The sequence below is a fragment of the Platichthys flesus genome, chromosome 15, assembly GCF_949316205.1.
Source record: "Platichthys flesus chromosome 15, fPlaFle2.1, whole genome shotgun sequence".
In the NCBI taxonomy this organism is placed as follows: Eukaryota; Metazoa; Chordata; class Actinopteri; order Pleuronectiformes; family Pleuronectidae; genus Platichthys; species Platichthys flesus.
Genome location: NC_084959.1, coordinates 12,736,856 through 12,762,657, shown reverse-complemented (window position 1 = coordinate 12,762,657; position 25,802 = coordinate 12,736,856). Strand labels below are relative to the sequence as shown.

Genomic DNA, 25,802 nt, shown 5'->3' with positions numbered 1-25,802 from the left:
GCAGGACCACCGTTTTTATAAAACCAGAAAGCAAACACCCGCTCTAATTTAACAGCAGTAACTTTCAAATATAGAAATTGGCCTCATCTTAGCAGAGGAAATGTACAAAATATATAAATGACATCACGATGAATGAAATACAACAAGGATATCCGCCTATTTCATATTTACTGATTCGTAATTGATGAAATCCAGGAATTGTAACAGATGGAACACAAACCAAATAAGTCGTAGACCAAATGATTCTCAGCTCTGAAAACTTGTACACATTAATTTTGGCGAAGAGTCGCCTCAAATCCTGGAGCGAGCGTATTTGGCTTGGTGAAAGTAACAGACTAGAGTGCCATGTGTGAGGGAACTCTGAGCTGGCTGCCATACTGGAAACACCTGAAGCTGGGAGGGAGGGAGGCAGGGAGCGAGGAGCTGGGAGGCGATGGACAGTTCACCGAGTGAATGAACGATCGTGCTTCTTTTGGTTCGCACATTTTCAACTTGACACCGAGATGCAAAGTCCAAATCCGTGCTGTAAACACACGGCTATAAGGTGCGATTCATCTGGAGGCCGCGGCAGCAGCGACACTGCCCCCGCTACCTGATTTCCAGCTGAGATTCAGCCTCCATTGCAGCACGGCCTGCCTGATGATGAATGATATGCAATTGGCCCTGAGCAATAAAGTAAATTTCCCAAGGTCACATATGTTTGCTTTTCCTTTGATACAAAGCAAGAACGTGAACCATATGTTTAGCTCCGACGTGACATGACCCACGGAGAGGGAGTGGAGGACATCTGATGGTGATCGATGTTTCATTCATCAATTATCACCACCATCGACACATATGGTGAAGAAGCCCAGTCATCAAAAACAACCACAGCCTGCCAAGCCTGCTATATGGAAATCAGCCATATAAGCATGGGGGTGGGGGTGGGGGTGGGGGCAAACCAGGAGGTGATGTAAAGGTATTGTGAGAATAAGCAGGTGCCTGAGAGCATATGGAGCAGAGAGTAAGCCAAAGGTGCAGAGTGTGATCCCTGTGCTAATTGGTGGTTGTGTAAAAAGGGAAAACGCGCGCTTCGAATCAGCCACAGGAGGCGACGCGATGTCAGCTGTGGCACAAACGGCCAAACTCCGCATTTACAAACACGCGCCTCGCTTTGATTTTAATCTCGTTACACGTCTGCACGAACTCAACAGTACAGATTGTGCATGTAGAAGAAAAGAGAGGAGAGAGACAGAGAAAGAGAGGAAGGCACTGCTGCTTCTGCTGCAAACACCGCGGCCGCCGTGCGTGGCACCGTGCGCCCCCGGAGGCTTGCTTACCTTGCACCCGAACATGAGCGACAGGGTCCGGTTGCTGCAGATGACCTTACACTGGCACATGACCGGCGACAGACACTTCAGGTTCCTGACAGCCAGAGACATCAGTCCAGAGGCTCACCCTCCTCTTCCTCCTCCGCCTCCTCCTCCTCTTCTTCCTCAACAGAAGACGGCACAGATCCGCCGCAGCTCGACGCTCCGCCGCCACTCGCGGAGAGAGAGACGCATGGACGGAGGAGATCCGCGGAGAGTGGGGGGGGGGGGGCGGAGGGATGGAGCCCGGTGGAAATGTGACCGTGTCGCGGTGCCCGGCTCCGGGAGGCGAACTACTTCCGATCCCTCATGTCTGTTCCGCTTGTGGCGCTATACACTGTCATGTTTTGCAAAGCTATAACACCGGCAGCATCATTCACAATATTCTATAGCGCCCCCCCCCCCCCCCCCCCCCCACCCACACACCCTCTCTCTCTCTCTCTCTCTCTCTCCCTCACACACCCCTCTCTCTCTCCCCGTGTGTGTGTGTACATAAATAATTATATACAAAGCTGTGCAGAGAGCGATAGCACCACTTGGTCATTAATCCCACGAGGCTTGAAGTGATATTAAAGTACGGGGGAAACTTAAAAAAAAGCATGTCCTCAAAGAAGTGATAACTGGGAAATATTTATGATGCCACATCAAACAGTCCCTGGTTTACAACCACGTTACAGTGAAAGATAAGCAGTGAGCACATTGTAGTGTGATCACTGCGCCCCCTGTTGGAGCAGTAGATAAAGAAAGGAAAAAATACAACACACCACAGCAGCTGTCCAAGGTGCTGAAGTGTTAGTGCACAGTCGCCCCCCCCCCGCCCCCGAAGGACACAAATTGTCTTAATTCAATTGGGTAAAATGTTATATGTGTAGTCCCAAATCACAACATACATTATCCTAAGGTACTTTGCATAGTAAGGTCAAAACCTTCTTTTTAGGGTTTCCTTCCTTCCTTTGTAACCTCAAGCCGAACCAGACTCGATGTGGGCGGCCATCTGCTTTCGGTTGGGATGCGAGGAGAAACATGAGGGGAAAGAGGAGAGGTGGGCGGTACGGCAGGAGGACATGTGTCATTGAGCTAGAACCGGGCGTCATTTACCAACAGCCTCGTCCCAGGTTTTTGTCAGTGCTTGAGCTCCTTTATAAAAAATACTGCAGGTAAAATAACCAAATTGGACCTTTGCCCTAGACATGAAGGCTGAATCCATTAACACCAGCAGATTTATTCTGATTTCTGATGTGCATGTTACATGTGTGCACAATTGTTGAAAAGCGGTTATCAATCATTTAAAAGTAAAGGCAGCACAGTTGTTGCTCAAAAATATTTAGGAAATCGCCAAATGTTTAAATTAGGACAGAACGTGAAAGTTAATGTGTCTCTCTGAAAGTACACATGTCAAATTCTGCCTTGAAATGTTTCTGGATCAATTGATGCTGTGACAACATTTATAAGGAACAGACTTGTGTTCATTGGAAAAATTGTAAGTTGTTTCACTTACAGAGCTGATATAGATTTCAGGTGGCTGCTCAAAGCTGAGCAGGACTAGCTGATGAGTTTGGCTTTATATTAAAAAACCGAAATTAAAATTGTAGAAATAAAAGGTATTTTAAGAGCTCCAGGTAATCACCGATACCAATAATGGGCATCTTCCTTTTTTCTTTGGTGTCATAAAATTATAATCTTTTTATCATATAAAAGACTTAATGTCTTTCACAAGTAGAATATCTCACTTAGTTTTGATGTGAGTTTGGAGACTCTCCACTCCTGTGTGTGATTGTGCTGACGTCTTGAGCCCACAGGGTGGAGTGAGAGAACCAGGTAGGCCAGATTTAAATATTGTGCATTCATCTCAGGACCGACTGCGGCGCCGGGCTCAACTCTCCCGGGTGACGTCAGCGTTAAATCGAACACGGACACCGCTCCAAATAGCCCAGTGTGCAGCTGATGAGTTTTTTCCAACCATATCACCCTCTCAGGGAGTTGGGGATAGCCTGGGAAATCTGCAACGAGCTTAAGACGTCAGCAGGTTTGTCAGAGGGGGAGGTCATGAGTCTCAGCACAGGGGGAAGTAGTCTGTACACTAATATGACTTCCAGTACAACATTGTGACTATTCTTCATATTCAGCTGGAGAACACTCAGTTTTGTGTGTGTGTGTGTGTTAGAATCATTTTGGATTTGGTTACCTCTTCACACACATTCATACTGTGTATATATGCAGTATTTTCTCACATATCACACATCACCTACACACTGCTGGCACACCGGGTTCTGTGTCTTGCCTGATAGCACTTCGGCACAGGGAATGGGAGAGACAGGGATCAAACTGCCAGACCTCCGGTTAGTGGACGACCCCTCTCGACCTCCTGAGCCACAGCCACCCCACCAATGACCCCACTAATGAGGCATGATGTCACTACCACCAGCATGGTTAAGGTTAGGTGGGAATTGGTGATGGTTAAGAATAGGGATGAGGTTTTGGTTAGTTCTGAATAGAAGCAGATGCCAAGTCCTTATAAGGGCAGCTGAGCAAACCGGTGTGTGTATTTCAGTGCGTGGGCATAGCACAGTGTTTTCTCAGCACTCCAGATATATGACGTTTCTCCACGCTGTAGGTTTAACTTTATACTTTGACACTCATCTCTGATCACATAACGTTTGAGAGGTAGACTCATTTTTTTCAAACCCACAATATGTATGCGTGGATGTTGCTTTCTACAAAAGAGAACTCCTGAATGCCCTGAATTGCAGCACTGAATTGATTTTAAAATGGGACTCTGGCACCGACTGCGCACAGACTCACAAAGGGCCAGCTCTTCGAAAAAACACACAAAGGTGGTCCGCACATTTTCTCAGCGTGCCACTTACATCAAACTCCAGTGTGAAAGCAAGTTATTGAGCTTGCTCAATGAGTAGTGATGGTGTAAAATATCCAATCAGTAACTGGCCACAATGCAAATGGAAAAAAAAAAAAAAAACATTCAAATCCTATTTGTCAGCTGTAGCGTGGGAAGGAATTTCTTAGAAACCACATTTATTTGTCACTCCACCGATCTCTGACATGTACAGGAGCAGCAGGAGGGACGTCATGTTAGCCAAGGCTGACTCTACACACAACGTATGCTTAGGCTGCTCAGTATTCACAGGTAATTCGTATAAAGGCCCCCTTGTAGGATGCATATAAAATCTTCACCTCTTCAATCATGTCTTTTGATTCAAGCATCATTTCCAGACTCAGGTGCTCACAGACGTTATACATAAAGAGGGATATGACTAACCCTGCCTCTCTGGAAATCAGTATAGATACAGCATCATTTCTATGACGATCACGTGCTGTAAGTAGCCTCACTCTTCCACTACAGCCGTTATGTAAGCGTGGGAGTCACATGGAAATCTGAACTGTGGTGTTCCAACGTTGAGTAAAGCATTAACATCCTAATGCAGCATTGTGTGAAAGAAAGAGAGAGATAGAGAGAGATAGAGAGAGAGAGAAAACGATAGAGAGCGACCCAAAAGAGTGTTTCCATGACAACATCTGCAGGGGGGGATGGGGGGGGCGTCAGATCCCAAACAAATCGTCCACTTGCCAGCAGCTCGGTCCCCATATCTATAACATGGCTGCTGCCACATCACAGGTGAATGTGCGTGTGAACACACGTGTCGTCACGCTACTACGGCACGCGGCACCAGCGAGACACATGCCAACGTTTGTCTCCTTTCCTCTTAACTCACAGAGAGAATATGAAGACGCACTGTAGTGACTATAAGAGTAGGCTGCTATAGTGCTGGCAAAATTCACCACAGGCTGTTACAGCAGCTTACCGAGCCTGCGAGTGCCAAATGTTGTACTAAGCCTAACACACCGTAGGTAGAGCCAGATGTGTCTCATCTGCTGGGTATCTCTAGGTGCTGGGCAGTTATTTTGGAATCTTCTTATCGTCGTCAGAGGTTGAGAAAAAACAGACTATTAATGCTTTACCTTTTATGTCAGTGATAAGGGAAATTAATCCAAGCCTGATCACAAGTCCAACACTGAACAATATACACTTGACTGCATGCACACTAAGGTTATGATCCAGACCCATAGATATTGTTTTATGTTTCTGCAGTTTGAATGTGCTGTATGTTCCACAACCTCCACGACTATTTTGGTTTGTAGGATTTTTTTTAAATGTCTTTTCAAAGGAAAGTTGCTATTCAATAACAAGTCTGACTCTGGACCCACACTGTGATTGAGCTATAATATAGTTTTTGTGCTCATTTTTGTTTGTCAGATACATGACAATCTTCACAGATACAATAAAGTTCGAACTCCCTTTTGGAAATATGCAATTTCACATTGATCCTTTTATGCATATCTGCTAAACTGTACACTATTTTTAAATATAAGTAAAGCACAATGTAGTTCAGCCCATATTTGGAGAATTGCTAACCCCACTGGAGTGACAATGATAATTGCTTTAATGGCCCAATCAATGCAACATCAATAGGGGTTGACTTGTAATGAGTAACTCATCTTTTAGTCCAACCACAGTTATTTCTTAATGGTTATTTCCGCCTTCATGTTGCATGAAGGCAACATTATTGATTCCACAGTCCAGTGTATTCCCACATCCTTTGTTGTCTCCTGAGAATAACCCAGAGCTTTGTCTCTTTTGTGTTAGTGAAGGGACGAGGAGAACATATTTAGTCCATGTTACTGCATGACAACATTTGTTTGCCCTGATTGGACTCCTTGTCTAAACAATTATTGTTTACATGATGTTTCCACCTTATTATCTTCCTTATTTTTAGTTTACATGTCCTTTTGCTGCAGAGTGAAATTTACAGAGCAAACAATTCTAAGGGATCTTATTCGCAGCCATTCATACCTACCACCGTGTGAAGAAATTGGAGTATCCAAATTAAAAATTAACAGTGGTTTGTCACCAATGGGGAGGAAACAAATCTGTCTCACAATGAGCCCCCAGGCTTCAGCCTTTCATTCCCCCCAGCACTCAGCTGCTCTGACACTGAAATAGTCTAAGTGCAAACACAACTGGGGATCTCTGTGAGACTCTCTTACTTCTACTGAGTAGGAAAACACCCAAGGTGAGAATTATAGTATTCACACCTACACTTGCTATATCTGGTGTCTCTCTGCTTGAATATCTGATTTCACCTGTTCTGTTCTAGAAAAATAATATCATACAACATTGCTATTGTAAAAGACATCACTACTAGTCAAATATGGAGGACTTAAATGCAACAAAGTAGTTCTCGCTTTAAAATGTCAAGGAAACATATGTCCTCATTCCCTATAAGTGGCTCTATGGCTGGGCCCTTTAAAAACATTAATAGTTATTGAAATATCATGTTCATCAATAGCAATAATAATATATAATAATGATAATATATATATCAATATATTGCTTATGTATTGTGAAAGCATAGTGAGGGATTTAATACATATTTGTTAATGTTCTATCTAAGATTTGAAAAAGGTTTTGCTCTTTTCTCATTTACGCAGATAAAGAAGAGTTAAAATCCACAACCTTCACTGAGGAGCAAAAATATGTCTTTAAACCTAAAAATAATAACATCTTGACATTTATATTTTTATCCTGATACATTTTCAATTGTGATAAAATATTTTCCCATATTGCCCAGTGCTTAATTTCAGAGTGATTCAAATCTTGCCCCGGTTCAGCTGCAGGTGCAACAGCAGCACTCCGACTTTGCTCTACAGGCAAACTGTAACGTTTCACATCTGATATTCCTGGTTCTGTCTCGAGCAGAACCAGCCAGCTGTGTAAATTAAACATGCCAGAATGGAGACATCACCAGCAGTGATGACCTGGAGCAATGTGTTATATATGCATGAAGTATGGTGAGCACGGTGCAACTTCAGCACACTTCAAAAGGAGAAAAGGTCTATTAGCCCGGGAATTTCTCTTGTTTTTCTCCCTTTGGAAGCGGCAGACATGTTTGGAGAGTTATTAAATGGTTAAATTGAGCTCTCTGGGATAATTATCTGCACCACCCTCAAATGGGATGAGAACATCTACACCATAATCACGAAAGCCTTAACGGATGATCTTCTGCGTCTGACAGGCGAAGAATGTCTCACAGCGACTACACTGGTCTGATTCCACACAGCCATCACCTCACGTCCTCTGTTACAGTCTGGTTCGGCCGGGCCTCCTCCCACACTAAAGACAACCGCAGTGTACCGGGACCACCCTCTGCCAGCTGTCCTCCATCAGAGACTTATATATAATGTGTGATGTGGAAAAAATGTGGATGAGAAATGACCATCCTGTCTGCTGAAGCTCCATAACAGCACCACAATCTGCCCATTATAAACCAGAACCACCCACAAGCTAAAAAAGTAGTTCTACCAGCCTGAGAACACATTAAGGCCTTTCTCTACTGCTGATGCTTTATTGAAAGGATATTTGTCCTATAGTACACATGACCTTCATATTACAAAATATATCATTCAAGGAACACAAAAACTACCACACTCATGCCCGGCCAGTGGGTGGCGATAAAGTCTGCATCAACGATCCCTCTAGATACAAGTGAACAACATTTTGAGCACACTCAAGGAGTTTATTCCTCTTTAGTGGTAGAAACCTCAAAACCAACACAATAGTAGGCCATCAATTTTGGTACTTATATCTTTGATTAAAGTTATTTGTCAACTGTTTTGTCTCCTCATCAGAGACATTTCTGGCACTCGACCCAAGTTGTTGTGGTAAAACCGAAAATAAAACGTTATTTGTTCGTGTGGAAAGATGATGAATTGGAGTCGCTGCTTAGCGTCACATTACAATAGAAGGTGATGAAAGCCCTGGAAAACATTGACTAGGAGTCCCTGTTTTACAAAATTCAAGCTGTCATGTCATGGTTTCCCAAATGCTCTGTTTCACATTTACACAGAGACATGCGCACATATTTGTAAATCTGCATTTTAGTGACTTAAAATGCCGTCTGCGTGTGAACGAAGGATCCAGACTCAGAGGAAAAACTTTGTTGTGCTAAATATCGGAATTAATGTGGAAACCATGCTCCCCTCCATCATTTGCAACCTTAGGGTCATGTTAATTCAATGACTGGCTCTGATGTACGTGCTATAATATACTGTATATTCACTGTATGGCACTGGATATACTTCAATTTGCATTAACTATCGTCTTCATTTGTATCATGCTTGGCTTATTTCATGCCTTGCTAGCACTTCACCAAGAGGCCGCCATTGTAATGAGCGGCACTCAAATCAGTTTCATTTAAATTCAGACTCTTCACAAAGCCCCTCTATTTTAATTGGTTTAATCTAGTCGCCACTGTGTTCTGTACATTGGAGTAAACAAAAGATTTGATCAATTACAATGTTTTTGTTTAAAAAAAACCCGCTGCCAAATATGCAGCTCTCCTAATGGAAAACAAAATGTTAAGTAGAGCATGATGAATTGAGTCGGGACGGACGTACATTCAATTGAAATTCAGATTTTTGATATAGAGCGATTTGAAATACAAAACAGTTTTTCAAGCGTAATCGTTGAATTTAAATTCAAACAGTTAAACCACACATTGACACTGAGAGACAATGTATGCTAGTCAGGCTACACACTGCCTTTTAATGAGTTAACACTATCACTATAGGACAACAAGCAAGCACCATCCACATGTAAAGGGACATCTTTCCTCATTGTGTTTTACCTTAGTGTTGAGAACCACTGCAATGTTTTGTGGAGCAGCCTGAATCATCTCTTCGTCCACCTGAATGGCGTAAAGACATGAAACCTGCTTCGTTGGTATCTCTACATTTTCAGTCAAGCTGATTGTAGTAATTGACCTTCAGCCAGTCAAGACTCAGTCCACAGAACCCTGAAGCAGCTCCACTGCTGCTGCACCAACAGCTGTTCACCTGAAGCTCGACTCGGTACGGTGAACCCAGGACTGGAGAATCAGTTGTTGACGTGAACACACGTTATTAACATCTGGTATTACGGTATTAACATCTGTCTTGAGAGATCCCATTACCAGTGGCCAGCGGTAAGTACTGGCATTACAATGCTGTTGTGGTCATTGTTGACATTTTGGTGATGGCCACAAACAAATCAGCATGTGGGCACAGATAAGAATAAAAGATATAGGTTCAGTTCATGTTGAAACTTCAGCGGGTTGGAGGATGTCGGCTGAGTGGGCAGTCCTTTATATGTGGCCCAGGACTTACCCCCCTTCAAACCGAAAGAAATGTGGTAAACAAGGGGCCCCTATGAATGTGGTCTGGCGTGATCGGATCGCTATCAGATCTGAGTGCGCTGAGTGCGCTCACCCTGTGTTTAGACCTGTCCACTCATACCATATGTTAAAACAAGATGTGTACGTGGCCACTTTTGTCCTGATAAACACCCTCACTTACGTTAATGATCTCAAGGTGCTTTAGAGTGCTGGTCACCTGTTTATTCGAACTTCATCAATATAATGTATCGCGCGTCCAGATGGCACAAAAGTCAACACTGAAGTTCCTTGGGCCTTTACAACACACATCCCAAGTGAGATTTCTGGAATATGAAGATTGATTACATATTATTTACTGATGAGTGCTAGCCCCTCATAAGTTTTGATGCTACCCGCTCCTCAAGTTTCTTCCGTTGGAGGAATACTTGAGGAGCGTGTAGCATGAAGAGCCACTTCTTGGCCTGGTCACAAGTACCACTCCTCTACACCATAGATCAATAGTCCAAGTGAATATAATGCCAGATACTTCATTGAGTAATACAACAATCAACTTTTCTGCTGCTTTAGATTATGCTGAAAATACTCGACTGTAATTACAGATAGCTTCGGCTGTGAAGCCATGTGTAGCCAAAACATTTGGTGGATAAAGTTGTGATGTTTAGACCAACTGGCGCATGCATCTCGCTGTGTGTCCTTTCTCAAACTTTCACACAGTTTGTTCTGGAGTTACCTCTGATGAAATGCAAAAAAAAAGGAGGCTCACGCTACCGCTGATAGCTTTGGCTCCTCACCATAGCGAGCACAACAGGATGCCAGTCTGGTCCGCCATGGCACTGCTTTTAGCCAAGATGATAAAAACAGAGCCACTGGGTGCCAACAGGTAGAGCTGACTGGCAGTATGCATGCCCAGTTGCCCACCATAGCCGTCTCAAAGTGAATCATGTTGGCTTGAGTTTTACACATGGAGTGTGAAAAGATGAGTACTTGTGAGCGTGACTTTGGAAACTGGATGAAAACAACTTTGACAAAAGAACCAAGAGACCAATCTGCTCAACTGAGTAAATGCCTCTGTAACTAATATGGTTTTTGAATGGCCAATAATATAAATGTATTATAATAGTATTATTGTAGTATGTGTATTATTAGCTGACCATACTGTATCTAAAGAGGGACAAAATGACAGCTCCTCAAAAGTGAGGCCAAAGTGTCTTGGTCACCACCTGGTGGCTGGCTGCAATATAGGTCATAAAACCTGCCTATTCCATGTTAGTGGATGGGACACAGACCAAAAGTAAATAGTCAAAGATAAAGATTTTTTCTTGGCTTGATTTTCATTAGTTACATAATGCTATAAAAACGGGCTGAAATGTCATGATTGACATCAGAGACTGACTCACGATTGGTCCATTGCATGTTTCTGAGAGACCCAGCTACCGCCCCCCCTATCCCCTGATCGCTACTTTACAGCTCTTTTGCTACAAAATGCGTGAGATTGCTGCTTTCGTATCCTCAGATATTTTGGCTTCATTCTTGGTTAGTGGGAGGAAGTGGAGACTTGTCCGCCATCTTTAAGTACAGTCTGTGGTTACAGTATGGTGTCGACCATTGTAGGGTTTGTTGACCTTGAGAGCCTCACACATTTACTGAAGGATGATGGATAAGAAGGCAGGAAGAACAATATCTCAACAGTATAAGTGCCATTTAAATGGTATAGTTTTCATGGAAGCCATTGTGAAGCACTACAGATTTAAAAAACACTCATAGGCGGCATCGGTAGCAGTGACTTAAGAGCACATAGTAATGTGCAGTTTACAATAATTACCCAGTGTGCTAACTAGTAGGGAATGTTGGGTTGAATACCTGATATCACCATTGCAGAAATTCACACAATAGATGAACGGCTTCTCTGTAAAATGGTAACTAATTGTAATTATCTGCCTTTTAAAAAGAATGTGAACAACAAATAAACAAACCTTCACACTACATTATTATCCATGACCTTACGTGAGCTCCATTAGCCCTGATGAATGCTGTGTCATGTCAAAGCCGGGATGGTCAGTTGTTTTCGAGCCCTGTGCAAATGTGTAAAATCACCTCTGCAGAAAAATGACTCATGAGAGTCCTGGCAATCTAATACCTGCTGGATGATCAGGACACATGAGGAAAATACCTGTATATGTATACCATGTATAAAGGAGCACAGCGGGGAGACGCACATCTGATGGGACTCTGCCCTCCCGTCGCTGAGAGGTGACAGGGTGTCAGCCAATCACTGGGCTTCAGTAGACGAATGGCCCAGACTGTACTTTTTCTGTCACGACAGTTTTGTGACATCATGACGAGCAAAGAGAGAGACTCAGTGATTTTGTTGGGAGTGTTTGCATCCAAGTTGTGCCGTTAGCTTGCCAAACCTGATCTGAATGATATGAGGCTCATCTCTCTCACTCTGATCATGACCCGTTTAGTGAAACTATGCAGGATCATGTTGACTTAGTTGAAATGAGACGGTCTTAAACTGTTACTTACATTTCCTAGCTTACCCCCGTCAAAGGAGTTATGTTTTCACGTCGTCTGTTTGTTTGTTGGTTTGTATCTATGTTACTTTTTTTGTAAACAAGATTAAACAAAAACAACTTTTTTAACAGTCCACCAAAATTGGATGGACTCAAAACCACACAAATAATTAATTGTCCAAGAAATTATTGACAACACTGTGTCCCAATAATGAAGTCAATAAAAAATGTAATGATTCTCATTCATCACAGCCGCTTACAATTTAAATCTATTGCAGTGAAACTGACGGCTTGTGACAACAATTACTTTTGTAACTAGAATAGCCCCTAGCAGATTGCACACCTCCACCAAGGCCCAGTCGTCCCCTTATGAAACCACATTCAAATTCACTAGATCCAGATCTTTATTTGGATCTGCACCAAATTGCACACGCTCGTAAACATCAGTCCCCTTTTCATCAAGATCCATGAATTATTCTCTGAGAGATCAACGGAAAATGTAGCAGGACGCCATTTCTCGCAATGCGAACTTTTCTACGGATAAGTAGTGCAAATCTCTGTTAGTTCACATACATGTGCAAGCACACACATGCATGTGGTGGTTTCTGGATGTTCAACTACATTAAAGGCCAGGACTCAACTGACCTCATCACGTCTACTCAGCTAGTTGAAAGAGGACTGGAGGAGCTCTGGACATCTCTTGCCTGCTTGGTGCTTTTCATTCTCACAAATACACACTGCAAGTATTGCACAACTTCATATATACATATCCTTTATAATAATAATGGGACATAGCTGGTTGTTTGACATTTAGCCATTATCTCACCTCTAACCCTAATGTCTGTGCCTAACCTTAGTCTTTTTAGCCCTAAAACAGACATGACCTCCTACAAACTGAGGAAGGGCAATTTAATTTCTATTTTGCCAGTTGGATAATATTCATCATCTAAGGACGACACTGTGCTGATGCCCTGGCGTCCTTGCGAGGAGAGAGGTGAACAATTGCACCCAAACAAACGATCCAGAGCCGAGATACAACCACTGCATACATGATGCTGTGATGCTTCATTCAACAAGTCTGCTGGAGTTTCCCTCTGTCTGCATGTCTAAACATGCTCACAGCCACCTGCACGCCCACAAGTGCCAGGCCACATTCATACGTAATACCTTAAGTGCACGATTAAACATACCCAGAGCACACGTAGAGCGGCCGCGGAAAAAAAGGAAGCCTGACACACATATCGCTGATTTATCTATGACAGTGGAGTGGACTGCAGGCATGTTCGATGTTAATATGCACAGATATACGTGGAGGCATCCCTCAAGCCAGCCAGAGCGACTAGCCTAGACTTTGAGCTAACATGCAAAACAGAGGCAGCAACAGAGCGACGGAGGAGGAGAAGAACGACACGAAAAAACGAAGAGGTGGATTTACCTACCACACATGGGCAGAGGGAAGGGAGCTTAGTGCGGCCCTTCATGAGCGAGAGACAGAGGAAAAACAGCCTCCCAGACACCCGCAGTAGAGGAGGAGAGGGATGGGGAGAAAGAGAGGGAGAGAGAGAGGGAGAGGGAGAGAGATGGGAGGCTGTGAAAGGGTAAGGGGAAATAAAAAAAAGAGGGAGGGGGGAGTGTGGGGAGGGGAAGGGGGGGGGGGGGTGTCGTAGCAGGCGAGGAGAGAGAGTTTTCCTGGAAGACGGAGTTGTTGGTGTTGGATACGTCTTGATGTTTAAAGGATTGGGTCTGAACGGCGAGGACTGGCAGCCCGCTTCCAGCCGTGACTCATAAAATATGTTTGTCACTGCCGGTGAGTGAGGGAGGGGAGAGAAGGAGACATGGCGACAGAGAGTAAACCACGTATGTTGTTTTAATGTTCTTCTCCGTCAATGAAATTGAAAATAACCGCCTTCCACGTCGGTCGTTGCGCCCCTCTCCCCCATGAATCATCCTGGCACACATTTGCATCATGAAGCACTCGGACGCATAAAGTGAAAGCCACATGCCGATCTCTGAGGGACGCTCCTCTGCCGTCAGGTCTGTCATGGGTCAGAGTGGTTCTGCTGCTCATAAAAACAAGACAGCAACAATATCAGCCATCTTCATGTTTTGGCTTAAGGCCAGATGAGTGTCTGTCTGCAATGTTCAAATGATATCGGATTTTCAATATAGGAAGGATATCAATTAAGTTCTTCTCTGTTTCATGTTGTGAATCAAATTGGACCATTTTATGGAAACTACTTCTTTTTACGATTTTGTGATATTGAATTAATAACAATTTATTTGATAATAGACAAATACTTAACCAGGTCCCTCACTACGGCGCACATACCGCCTCAAAGACAGAACAATACTACACTACTACAATATTACTACAATAGATACATATTTTGTCTATTTAGCTTAGGGATTCTCAATTTCTTTGAGATAATATATTCCCAGGACCCCTTCATGTATAACCCTGAAATAATATGACATATCATTTCTTCTTAGTTATGTGAAAGAGGAACCCAAGAGAAATGTCTTAGAAGGAAATTGGGCATGTATCGAAAAATATTTCCACCTATATATCGTGTTGCTTTTAATGGATGAATCTGGAAACCTTTCATGGTCCCCCTGGCAGTGTCCACCCGACTCCCAACAGTCTGCAAACCCCCATTTGAGAGCCAATTAGGGGAATTACAGCAGTAAAGAGGCAGCAACTAAATTATCTCATAATAAACTTAACTCATCCATCTTAACACCAGTAATTTGACTGATCTACATCAAGACGGATACATTATTTTCGGACAAATGATGAGCCTTTTGAAAAGTCCGGGATCTATAGTCCTGTTACTGGATCCAACACTGCACCTGATCCCTCAACGTTTGGTGAAGACTGGTTCCGTACTTTCTGAATTATAATTTAGCCAAACAAGAGACACAGGACTCTAGAATATAACACAGTAATATGATACAAAAAGCGAAGCTGGGCACTCATTGTGGAGATTATCATTATTTAAGCATTACCTGTCAACACTGTAGCTTTCATTTGTTTTAGCCGAGTTTCTCAATAATTACCAGACATCGCTGTTGGTTCTTTTTTGTTTTAGTCTCTTCATGAGGAATAAAAGTGATTTTTTCTTCTACATCACTCTCTTACACCGTTTGTGACCCTTAAACACATCTAATATTAGCAGGGATAAATCAGGGTAGTACAACTCCTCCGTTTATTGATGAAACATTTGCCTAAGTGAATGTAAATCATTGTTTTATCTAAAGGTGATCTTTAATTAGTCATCATCTTCAAGTTGTTCAGTTATTCTTTTAACTGTAACATATAAGTAATGTGAAATTCCAAAATTCCATAAGTATGTATAGGCTTGACACTTTATTCATGGGATGTCACTCTGCTACTACACACATAATTTACATTTAATGTAACCTATAGTTGCCTGTGTCCTTGGCTGAATAAACTGATCTATTTCTACCCTAAATTCTCATTTCTATTATGTCTTTCTTTATTTTGTGCTATTACTACGCCAAAATATAATGGATTAGAAATCTTCCTGTAAAGTAAACATGTTATTATTGTGGTCCCTTTTCATGGCTGTATTGGCTGGGGCTCAGACACACATGACTAATCTTTGCAATAATAAATGGTTGTTCCATTTGTTCAGTCACTGTAGTCAGTGTTGTGATGCTAAATATAATTCAGTATCCACCCTGCTTAAGTATCTAAATTGTGTTCGTAATTGGTGTAATTGGATGTACTTCCTGTTCTCTTCCTCTCCAGCCTCGTCTCTTTCTGCTACGCGGCTGTATTAAGGGCAGAGAACAAACGAGTAAATGCACCATGACCCCATTGGACTGTTTACAGTGGACTGCTGTTGGGTGATGGATGGGTTATGACACCGGCAGAGGTTAGGCCCAAAGCCCTCCGAAAACCGCAGCGACGCACCGAGCCCAGGCTCCCGCTCCTGCATCGGCTGCACTGTCTGTGTGACTAAAGACAACTGGAGCACGTCGTGACATTTCCATCTGGAATGAAGCCTGTGCTGCGAGAGCGCTGTCGAGCGCCGGGTGCAACCCGCGGATTCCAGCCGCATAAGACCAAACGTAAAATTTCTATTCTCTGCATTCATGAGCATTCTCTGCACCGCCTACACAGAGGTCATCCTCCTACCTGCACACTGTGGGCTCTCTCTCTCTCTCTCTCTCTCTCTCTCTCTCTCTCTCTCTCTCTCTCTCTCTCTCTCTCCACCCCCCCCCCCCTCTCTCTCTCCACCTCTCCCTATCTCTCTTTTCCTCTCCTCTCTCTCCCTCCCTTCCTCCTTTCATCTCTATTCTCTCCATGATGATACCCCTGCCATGTTGTCATGGCAACAATCGGGCCCTGATTGCTTGGTTGCTAGGCAACTGACATCACCTATAAGAGGAACATGAAGATACAAAGCCAGTGACAAACAAATCACACAAAAAAAATATATATGTGCACTTGTTTCTTACAATGTGGAACGCTTTCACTGTCATTAGCTCATGTTGTAGTTTTGATTTTTTTTATTTTCCCAGGCGTGTAGGCAGCACGGTGTATTATTAGAGTGGGAGAGCATTCAATTCAAATATGACTGGTATTCTCGGATCCTTTCCCCGAAAAAGCAGGTTAAAAACCTCAGAATCCCAGAGGAGAACATCACAGGGGTCTTTGAAATGAGCCTGCTCATCAAATATGTATACAGGATTTTATTAATTACTAATAATCATAATAGGGAAAAAACACAAGGCATCCTATGCACTCTAAGGCTCGGGCTAATGTAGCATAATGTAGAATCTGAGCATCATGGACAGCACCAGCAGCTGCGATTCGACAGTATCCCTGAACCTCACTGTCATGGACTCCTGTGCTGTAGTTATACAACTTTCCACAAGGTGTCATTGTGCGCTCTATTGAAAAAAAATATGATCACAGCACAGCAAGACAATCTGATCCCATTTGCAAGGCTAATGCGAGTGCTATTCATATCGATGATATCAGCATCTATCACTGCTGTTTTTCGTCATTTTTCTCCTGCCTTCCTCTTCTCTGTTCTCACCCCACACATACGCAAACACACACACACACACACATTGGCAACCACACTCTCATTACATAACATATTGCAGTTAGTTAAGTTGTGTCCTTTAACTGAGTTGCCAATTGTGTGCTCAGGTGGTTTTATTACAGGCGAGAAGTTGACCCACCTTGACCTCAGCCCCCTACCCAGCGAGGCCCACAGGACCGTCTCTATTGAATTTACCCTCCTGTTAACATATACATCATCATCTCTATTGATTCATAGTCTCATTTACAGAATCAGTACACCAATCTGTTGGGTGCCCTGTTCAGTCGGTGCATATACACGTCACAGTGTCAGAGCGCAGTTGTCAGCCACAGCCCTCCTACTGGTTAGGCCTTCTCACTCAATGTGTGAGGACAAAGTCTCCAGCCCAAACAGTTCATGATGGATCTAATCTGTCACCTGTCGTATGGACAGTTTCAGGACGGACAGCCATGCTGAAAGCCAAAACACTGAAATTAAGCGGCTGAGCATGTGAGCAGGACCGGCTAGAGGTTGTCAAGTAGGGTCCTAGATACAGCACAACAACAAAGCCTACATGTTTGAAATGGATAAAGATGCAACAACACCAAGTAGCAACATTTAGCCTTTCATGAATGATGTATAAACATTTGAGGTAAGGAATGTTCAAGAGCAATGTTAAGGCATTACTCATCCTCTCAGTGGGTGAGACTGTACAGCAAAGTGAGGCAGGAGACAGCGAGGACGGAGTGGGGCACAGATTGTGTTTTGTGCATTTGACAAAGAGAAGCTCTTAACAGCCTCCTCTCCGGCGGAGGCTCCTGATGGGTTGGGCTTTTTAAAGCAGTTCAGAAAGTAGAGGCTAGCGTCACACTGGCAACAGATTGGTAGGTTACATAAAAATGTCTCAGGAAGGTGTAACATGCCGTCAGAATACCTTCAGTTCACCTTGGTATTTCTTTCTACAAGGTGTTTAAAGTTCTATGGACGTATAGAGACATCCATCCAAAAAGATATTCCTTCATTTGGTGTTTTAAATGAGGGAACATTTTCCTTTAAAATCTCCACCAGATGTTCAATGAGGTCGATATTTGGTGACATGGCCCAACATGTGATTCACATCATTTTCCTGCTCATTAAACCACTCAGTGGCCTCTCGTGACTTGTGGAGGGGGCCATGTATTACCATTAATACATTCTGATTCTGATTCTCATTCTGATTCTGATGGTTGTCCTGGAAGGGGCCACACTCTCATCAAATGTAAATGTGATCATTCAGATCAATTTTGAAATGGTTTGCAGTGACCTTTCTCTCTGACAGAGACTCGCAATTGGACTTAAACCATTCCAGCAAAATGCCCTCCACAGCATAACGCCCTCACTGTGAGAGGTCAGGTATTAGGGCCTGTCCAGTTCCTATAGTGTTTGGCACACATATCTAGAACATGGTGAAGGATGGATGATCATGTCTGACCATAGTCACTTTTATCCACGTCTCTATAGAGGAGTGTCTATGGGTTTTCCATCACTGAACACCGAAGTGTGCATTTGTCTTAGTAATGAATGGTTTATTCACTGCGACTCCTCTATAATAACCCTGTCTATGAAAATGTCAACAGACTGTTCTGGCTGTCGCCATCTGCATTGACATTTTCAGTCACATGAGGAAGAGTTGCTCCTTTTCTTAACAAATCACACTAATGCACGAGTATCACGGTCGACCGAAATTTCCGACTTCATAAACTGATGTGTTTCCAACAGGTTTAAAAGCAGAGTGTGGTTACTGTTCCTTTAAACACTTGCCAGTTGAGCATCTTTGTGTCTGAAGCTCCTGCAGTCCCTGCCCCGATAATGAACCTTCTACCACTTATATATTTTCCTTTGAGCAAATATTTCCTTTGACAAATCAATATCAACAGGGTTTCTACCACAGAGCAGGATTGGATTTGGATCGTTTAATTGAACCATGGACTTTTCCTTTGTGGAAGTACATTTTCATATGTCTTGTTTCTGAAATAATTTATCGTTGTAATATATCATCCATCTCTTTTTTTTACAGAGAATGACTGATGACTTTGGATTATGGCTGTGCAATAAAACAATACTAATCACAATATAACTTAAATCAATATAATAAAGGTCCAATATATATTGATAGGTTTCTTATGCATTGTGTAAGCACAGTGAGGAGCCATAACCCAGAACTACCTCAGATTTTTTAAATGTTGTTCTATTTATCGAGTGTTTCTAATGTCCAGCCCTAAAGTTTAAGAAATTGTATTTGAGGATAGAAAATAAACACACATTTTTTTTATAAATAAACATTCATAAATATCTGCTATTGTTCTTTCTATAAAATATTATTGCATATCAGCAAACACAAACTCTGATACTGATATGTCTGTGAAAAGGTCACATCTGTGGATTTTTATTGGCCAGCTGATAAATCCATTGGTGTTTGTGCAAATTAAAGCTCATTCACAGCGGTTGCAGCTGCTTGCTTTCAATACCTGCAGTAAAAATAGCAGCACACAGCACAGCAAGCCTCCACCTCCCGTTTAATTAACCCTGACGAGTTTCCTAAGACTTTAACTTGCATCAATTTCTTAACTCGAGCAAGACTGCAGTTACAGTTCTGGGTGCAGGAGCCCCCTCGTGCTGGAGTGCAGGATGCTCTGCGGTTTGTGTGAGTTCAGTCTGATCATGTAGGTGTGCGCCTTTCTTTCAGGCAGGCAGTTGAATGTGTGGGTGACTGGTGCAATATGTGCTTAAGGAAGCAACAAAGCCGCGGCGGACCACAGAATTCAGCCCGATATATTTTTCATGACCACAAAAGCAAGTTGTCATTTGACCAGAAATGATGATGGAGGGCAAAACTTCTGTATGTAATTACATTTCTGCTGTTCCCTTGATTGTGCTGGTTTTTTTTTCTCCATTGGACAAAGGAGAGCCTCAGCACTGTTCAGTCATGGCATCAGACTTGTGCAGGGGTAAGCCCGGCTTCACTCCCTGTGCCCTGGGAGCGACTTGGCAGGATCTGTGTCTCTGTGGCTGCATACAAAGGCCTCATGGACGCCTGTGCCCTTGAGTGGAGATCATATGAGCTCTCAACTGGATCACTAATCCTAACCCACAGCACAGTGTACTGTATGACACACACACACACACACACACACACACACACACACACACACACACATCACACATCACACAGTGTAGTGAATGGACACTTGTTAAGGTGGACGAGCCGAAAGAGCACTCAGGAGGAGGAGGCTCCGTTCGCTTTGCGAGCTGAGGATTTAGCTCAGCTCCATTTTGGAGACTCTTAGGACCAGAGCAAGCATGCGGCCGCCTCAAGCTTCTCATCCTTGTATGCAAAGACATACACACACACACATTGAAGCATAAGAACAGCTGGCATCACAAAAATAATTTGAATGTGAGTGTGAAAACCCATTCCAGGGAAGGAGATGTTCATGTTGGAGCATGAAGCCAATACAAGCAGCCAGTGCTGTGCACATGCAGCCGCTGCTTGGACTACATCTTGTCAAATGTATAATTTATTTGAAGAAGCACTAACCAGGGAAGCCTTGAAAGTGCTGTAGAGGAGGGCAGAAGGTAAGAGTAGAGAGTGGAGGGCAAGAAATAGAGGAGTAAGCAGAAGAGGGGAAAGGAGGTAAAAAGAGAAAAATAGGGATTTCTGAATTGAAGGAGGCAGAAGGGACGAACAAATAGGAAATGTGAGAGCAGAGAAGTGGAACATAGAGTGCATCCAACTACAGGCAAAGCAGAAGGAAGGAGGATTTAGTAGGAATATTCGCAGGAGACACATACTTGATTCTTTATTCCAATCATTTTTTTGCGTCCAAATAAATTGCTTTTAGAGCAACTGTAATTCTCGTGTCTGTGTCTTCATCTTTGTTCTCGCCTCTTAAAAATCAAACCGCCCTTCTCTGACTCCGTGCCTTGCGGGGAGAGAGAGCGAGGCAAAGGTATTGTCAAGCTCGCAACCAAATATAAATCCTGTGACGTCTCCTCGAGCTGATATGCCCTAATATTCCCATTCCAACATGTTACGTAATGACACTTCTGTGCGATGCATTGCTATCATGTGTCTCGTCCCTGAGACTTTAGTGTAGGAAGGAGCAGAAAACTACATAAGGTGTTAAAATGAGAAGAAAAGATGAGTACATCACTTGGCAGGAAGTGAAACTGTGAGTGTTCCTGGGTCATCTGGTTTCTAGATGAGATGAATCTACGAGCGGCTACACCAGAGAAAATGTCTTAACATGACCTCACCAGTATGTGTGGGAGTTAGTTTTTCTTGAAGGACGTCTTCCTAACATACAGAGCAAACGTTATGTCTCAAGTAACGTTGGGAAGCAGAAAGGAAATAAGGCAATATTACTCGCTGGAAAAAAAGGTTTGAACTCGTCAGGGTATAGAGATGTAGAGAGATAGTAGATGCTTTATAAAAGAAAAGTGAATCAATTCTTATTCAAATCAATTACCTCAACGATCGAACTCCTAAAGGGGCTTTATTCAAGTGCCTTTAATGTTTTTCACATGTACCAATTCTGCCTCCATGCTTATCAACCGGAGAGATGGACCTGCAAGTTCTGACTTTAACTGGGTTCCTTAAAAATGGAAGATCACATTGACTATTGAATAAGTTTCAAGTTTCCCCATAAACCCCTGCCGGCTACAGGGCGCTCCCTCACTCTCATACAAACAGATTTCAAAATTCAAGTTCTGCATGTTACTTGACTAATAAAATCCCACAATCTGACACTAACAGCTGCAACAGGGCTACATAATAATGACTGGCTCTGCATGCATTTATGAAGTATGCACTCTACCTGCTGCCATTCTAGTTCCACATTATTTATATCGGCCCCGGAGCTTTAACAAACTCGCAAGCTTTGCGTCCTCCATTCTCTAGTTGAAGAACTTCTCTGCCGACATCAAGTGGCTTTATTTGTGCCACTAATGTATGGGATGTGAACCATTCTGTGGTGTACGGCTGTTCATTTGTTTCGTCACAGAAACGAATATAGATCAGGCGGGAAATTGCCAATTCCAGGTCACCAGCAGATCAATCGGTGCAATTAAATCATCATTAAATCATTGGAGTTTCCCCAGCAGGATAGGCCTTTTCAACACAGTGGCTCACTGGAGAAACCATTATAAGTCGTGAGGTGAATCTTGTTTTCTGTTATACTTGAGCTCAAGCTGCTTTTCTTCACAGTAAAAGCAGCATCGAGGACTTCATTCAACTTAACTCGCTGTCCAAACATTGCCACTCATCAGCTCACTTTGGTTTCACCCACTCGCCAAACCTTTGTGCCTAGGGAAGCAACCTTTCTTTCTTTCTTTATTTACGTAACCGGTTCTTCACTATGTGGGTGTCAGGAAGCAGCTCACCCAAGGAGCCGCTCACCCATCCTCTGCTTCATAATGCCAGGCCTCACTCCTCACCTGCAATGCAGCCAGCCTCCATCAAAGTTTAATAACTCACATTTGAAGGAATACGCCCCGTTACAAATCATCCAGGTAAACCAGAGGGACCAGTGAATCTCCACCCTTTACGATAATCTCTTGCTTTTCTGTTATCCTGAAACTTCCGGATACCAGAGAGGGTTGTGTTGAAATGGTTGTTGTAGCTATTTAAAGCATCCAATCATCTCATTGGTAGGTAGAAGACATGCATTTCCACTCAGTCACTGTGTTCCTTTACACTCTTTTGTGCACTAACTTTCCCTTTTTATAAACTGACCATCTGCCTCCCAATCCCTCGGCACTGCTCAGGTTTTCTTTGCCAGCTTTACAGTAAATCTTTTCTCACTTTGATAGAGATGCAGGATTCTGGAACAAGTTATTTTTTAAATATCCACTGTCACCAACTGTGGTCTTTCGCTTACAGCGTTTTTTTCTTTCATTTTTCAAGCTAACTCAGTGACTCACAGTCAAGGCAAATATGATGCATTAGGGACTGATGTTCCACGCTTAAAGAGATACCTTGACATTTTCATGTTTCTGCCCTCACAAAGTATTTGTCACACTGCACCGGTTAAACTAACACAAATGTGTTTGTCAATCACACATGCATCATCGGCTCATTAGCGAAAAATGTGAAGTTAATTGGATGTTTTTTATTTCTATCCTCGGCAGATCCTTTCTTTCCTTTAAGTGTATTTAAAACAAGACTGGGCAGCTGCCTCTGCGGCCACAAGTGGTAATTACAGGACGATGGTATAAAATAAATTTGAGTCGGAGCTGTTAAAGGGACTTGAAGCAACTTCACCTTGGAAGCTAACAGGTAATGGACAGGAAACCTGACCTCAGACCAACTCCCTATCAGTTACTAAGACGACAAACTCAAAAGTATCATCTCAGTACGAGTCAGCGACCATCGGGTCCAATGATGTCAACTCAGCATTTGGCTAACGTGATTGATCAAAAGCTGCACCCATATATGTTGGGTGCTGAAATGTCAATGCAAGGACATGGTCTCCTCTGCCGTGATGTCCGCACTGGGAATACTAAGGTAGCTACTTCTTAAAGCTAGCTGACAGCTGATGTGTGACGTATAATGGAGCCTCACACACTTCTCGCTGGACATCATGCCCACTCATCTAAGTATAGTGAAAGAACAGGGGTTCAGAGCACTGAATACAAGTCAATGTTAAGTCAAAATTATTTTAAAAGCTTTTATTCTAAGGTAAAGTTGCATAACACTGCTTTAATGTTAAACCTCCACAGTGTGAAATGGGGTCTCCCTGCTCATCTGACTACATCTACTTATCCATGTTTAACTGACCAATAATCTGGGTTGCCAAGGAAACTGAGAGGTTGATAAGCAAATGAGTGTAATGTGCCACAGTTAAGCACACATTTACGTAATACATTTGAAAGGGCCAGCTGCAATCAGCACTGCTCTACACACACCTAGTAAAAAAAATCTAATGATCATAAGTTTAGCACACCTCTGTGTGTGTGTGTGTGTCTCTCTGTGTGTGTGTGTATTTCTTTCTGCCAGTTTTCTCATCACTTCCTGCAAGACACTGTACTCAGGTGCAGCTGCCACAGTGCATTGTACCCCTGTTTCTGACTCTGTGTGTGAACAAGTTTGTCCACCAGGACTTTTGAAGGTCCTGGACAGATGGCAGCCTCCTGTACAAACAGGGTCCAACCCCAGAGTCGCATCATATTATGTATTTTTTCCCATTATTAGCCAATTATTCTGAAAAGGACAGCCTCCGTGGAGCGGCGAGCTGACGCCGAGCACATGTACGTGATATATGACAACGCTTACATCCCGTGTGTGAGAGGCAGATGTGTGCACGTTCACAGCGGGCAGCGCTAATGTGTGCCTGCGGCCGAGGTGAAGGTAAACTGCTGAAAATGTGGGGAGATTAGCATGCAGAGTGCCTTCCCCTGGTCTCTCCCTGACACATTCTGCAGCTTCGGCATGACACAAAGCCCATCACAGACAACCCTATAGCGCAAGCTCTCGCCCACTTCACGCTACATCCAAGCAGCCCCTGTTTAAACACTCACAAGGCATGACACAGAGTAGGAGATGCAGGGGGAGATGGAGAGATGGGGATCATCCAGAGAAGGAGATATCTAAGTGTTCTGTCCGTGCACCGCACTCAGGTAGCTCTGCTCCCCCTATGATTTTTTTTCTGAAATATATATAAAAATCCCCAAAACATCTCAAAGACAGCAGGATTTGTATGTGTCCTGCAGATGAAAACCTGACATGCAGATGTCATACTTTTATAATTTAGAGGAAGCTGAAAGATTAGTGCTTCCTTTCACTGTGTGCAGATACAGCTGTGGCACCTTTCACTCTTTGTCACTCTCACACACACACACACACACACACACACAGCGCTGGAGTAACATCAGATAGGCTTACCTTTGTAGTCACAATGCAGAGGCAGTCCATGGTACTCAAAACAAAACACTGGGGTGTATCTCAACCCCCCCAACCCCCCACGACCGAGGGCTGAGACCCCACACCCCTCTCCCCAGCCTGCCCCACTCCTGCACTCTCACTCTCGTCCTGCCTTTCCCCCCTTTTCTCTCTCCGTCCGTGAATCTCTTCTTTGACTAACTGAACCAGCGAGGGAAAGAGAGGATGGAGGGAGGGGGAAACATGAAAAGGGAGGGGGAGGGCCACAGGGAAACGGAGAGAGTGAGCAAAGAAAAAAGAGAGAGGAGAGGAGAGAGGGTGGTCTTGGAATTTTGTATGAGGGAGAGAGAATGAGCGGAGAGGAGGGAAGGTGAGAGTACATCCGTGTGGTTTTTTTGTGAGTGAAATAGCGGAAAGGAATGAGAAATGATGGGGTGAATATGAAAAGCGATGAAGAATGGATGGAGGATGGAAAACAGGGGTAGCGGGGATTTTAAAAAAGGGATGATGATGGTGGTGGCGGGTGTCACACTGTGGAAAGAGAGGGTAAAAAGAGAAACAGAGAATAAGACAGCAAAACAGCAGAGGATGGAGAAGAAGAACTGAGGGAGGGGACAGTGAAGGAGAGATAGGAGGAGAGTGGGTGAGTGCGTGTGTGTGGGTCTGTGTGTCTGTGTGTGTGTGTGTTAAGACAGAAGGAATTAGACCGAAAGAAAATGTGTTGAGGAGGAGTGCGT

General features: G+C 43.4%; 1 protein-coding gene across 2 annotated transcripts in view; it reads right to left on the bottom strand.

Moving 5' to 3' along the window:
- Nucleotides 1-25,120, bottom strand: part of LOC133970138 (disks large homolog 4-like) — a 63,729-nt gene extending 38,609 nt beyond the window's left edge. The window contains exon 1 of one of the 2 annotated variants that reach the window (XM_062406980.1): nucleotides 25,069-25,120. In XM_062406980.1, coding sequence (XP_062262964.1) covers nucleotides 25,069-25,098 — 30 coding nt within the window. In that variant the 5' untranslated portion in view covers nucleotides 25,099-25,120. Of the gene's footprint in view, nucleotides 1-1,319; nucleotides 1,426-25,068 lie in introns of those variants that run through there. The other variant, XM_062406979.1, reaches the window with a different exon arrangement.
- Between the last annotated feature and the right edge of the window lie 682 nt (nucleotides 25,121-25,802).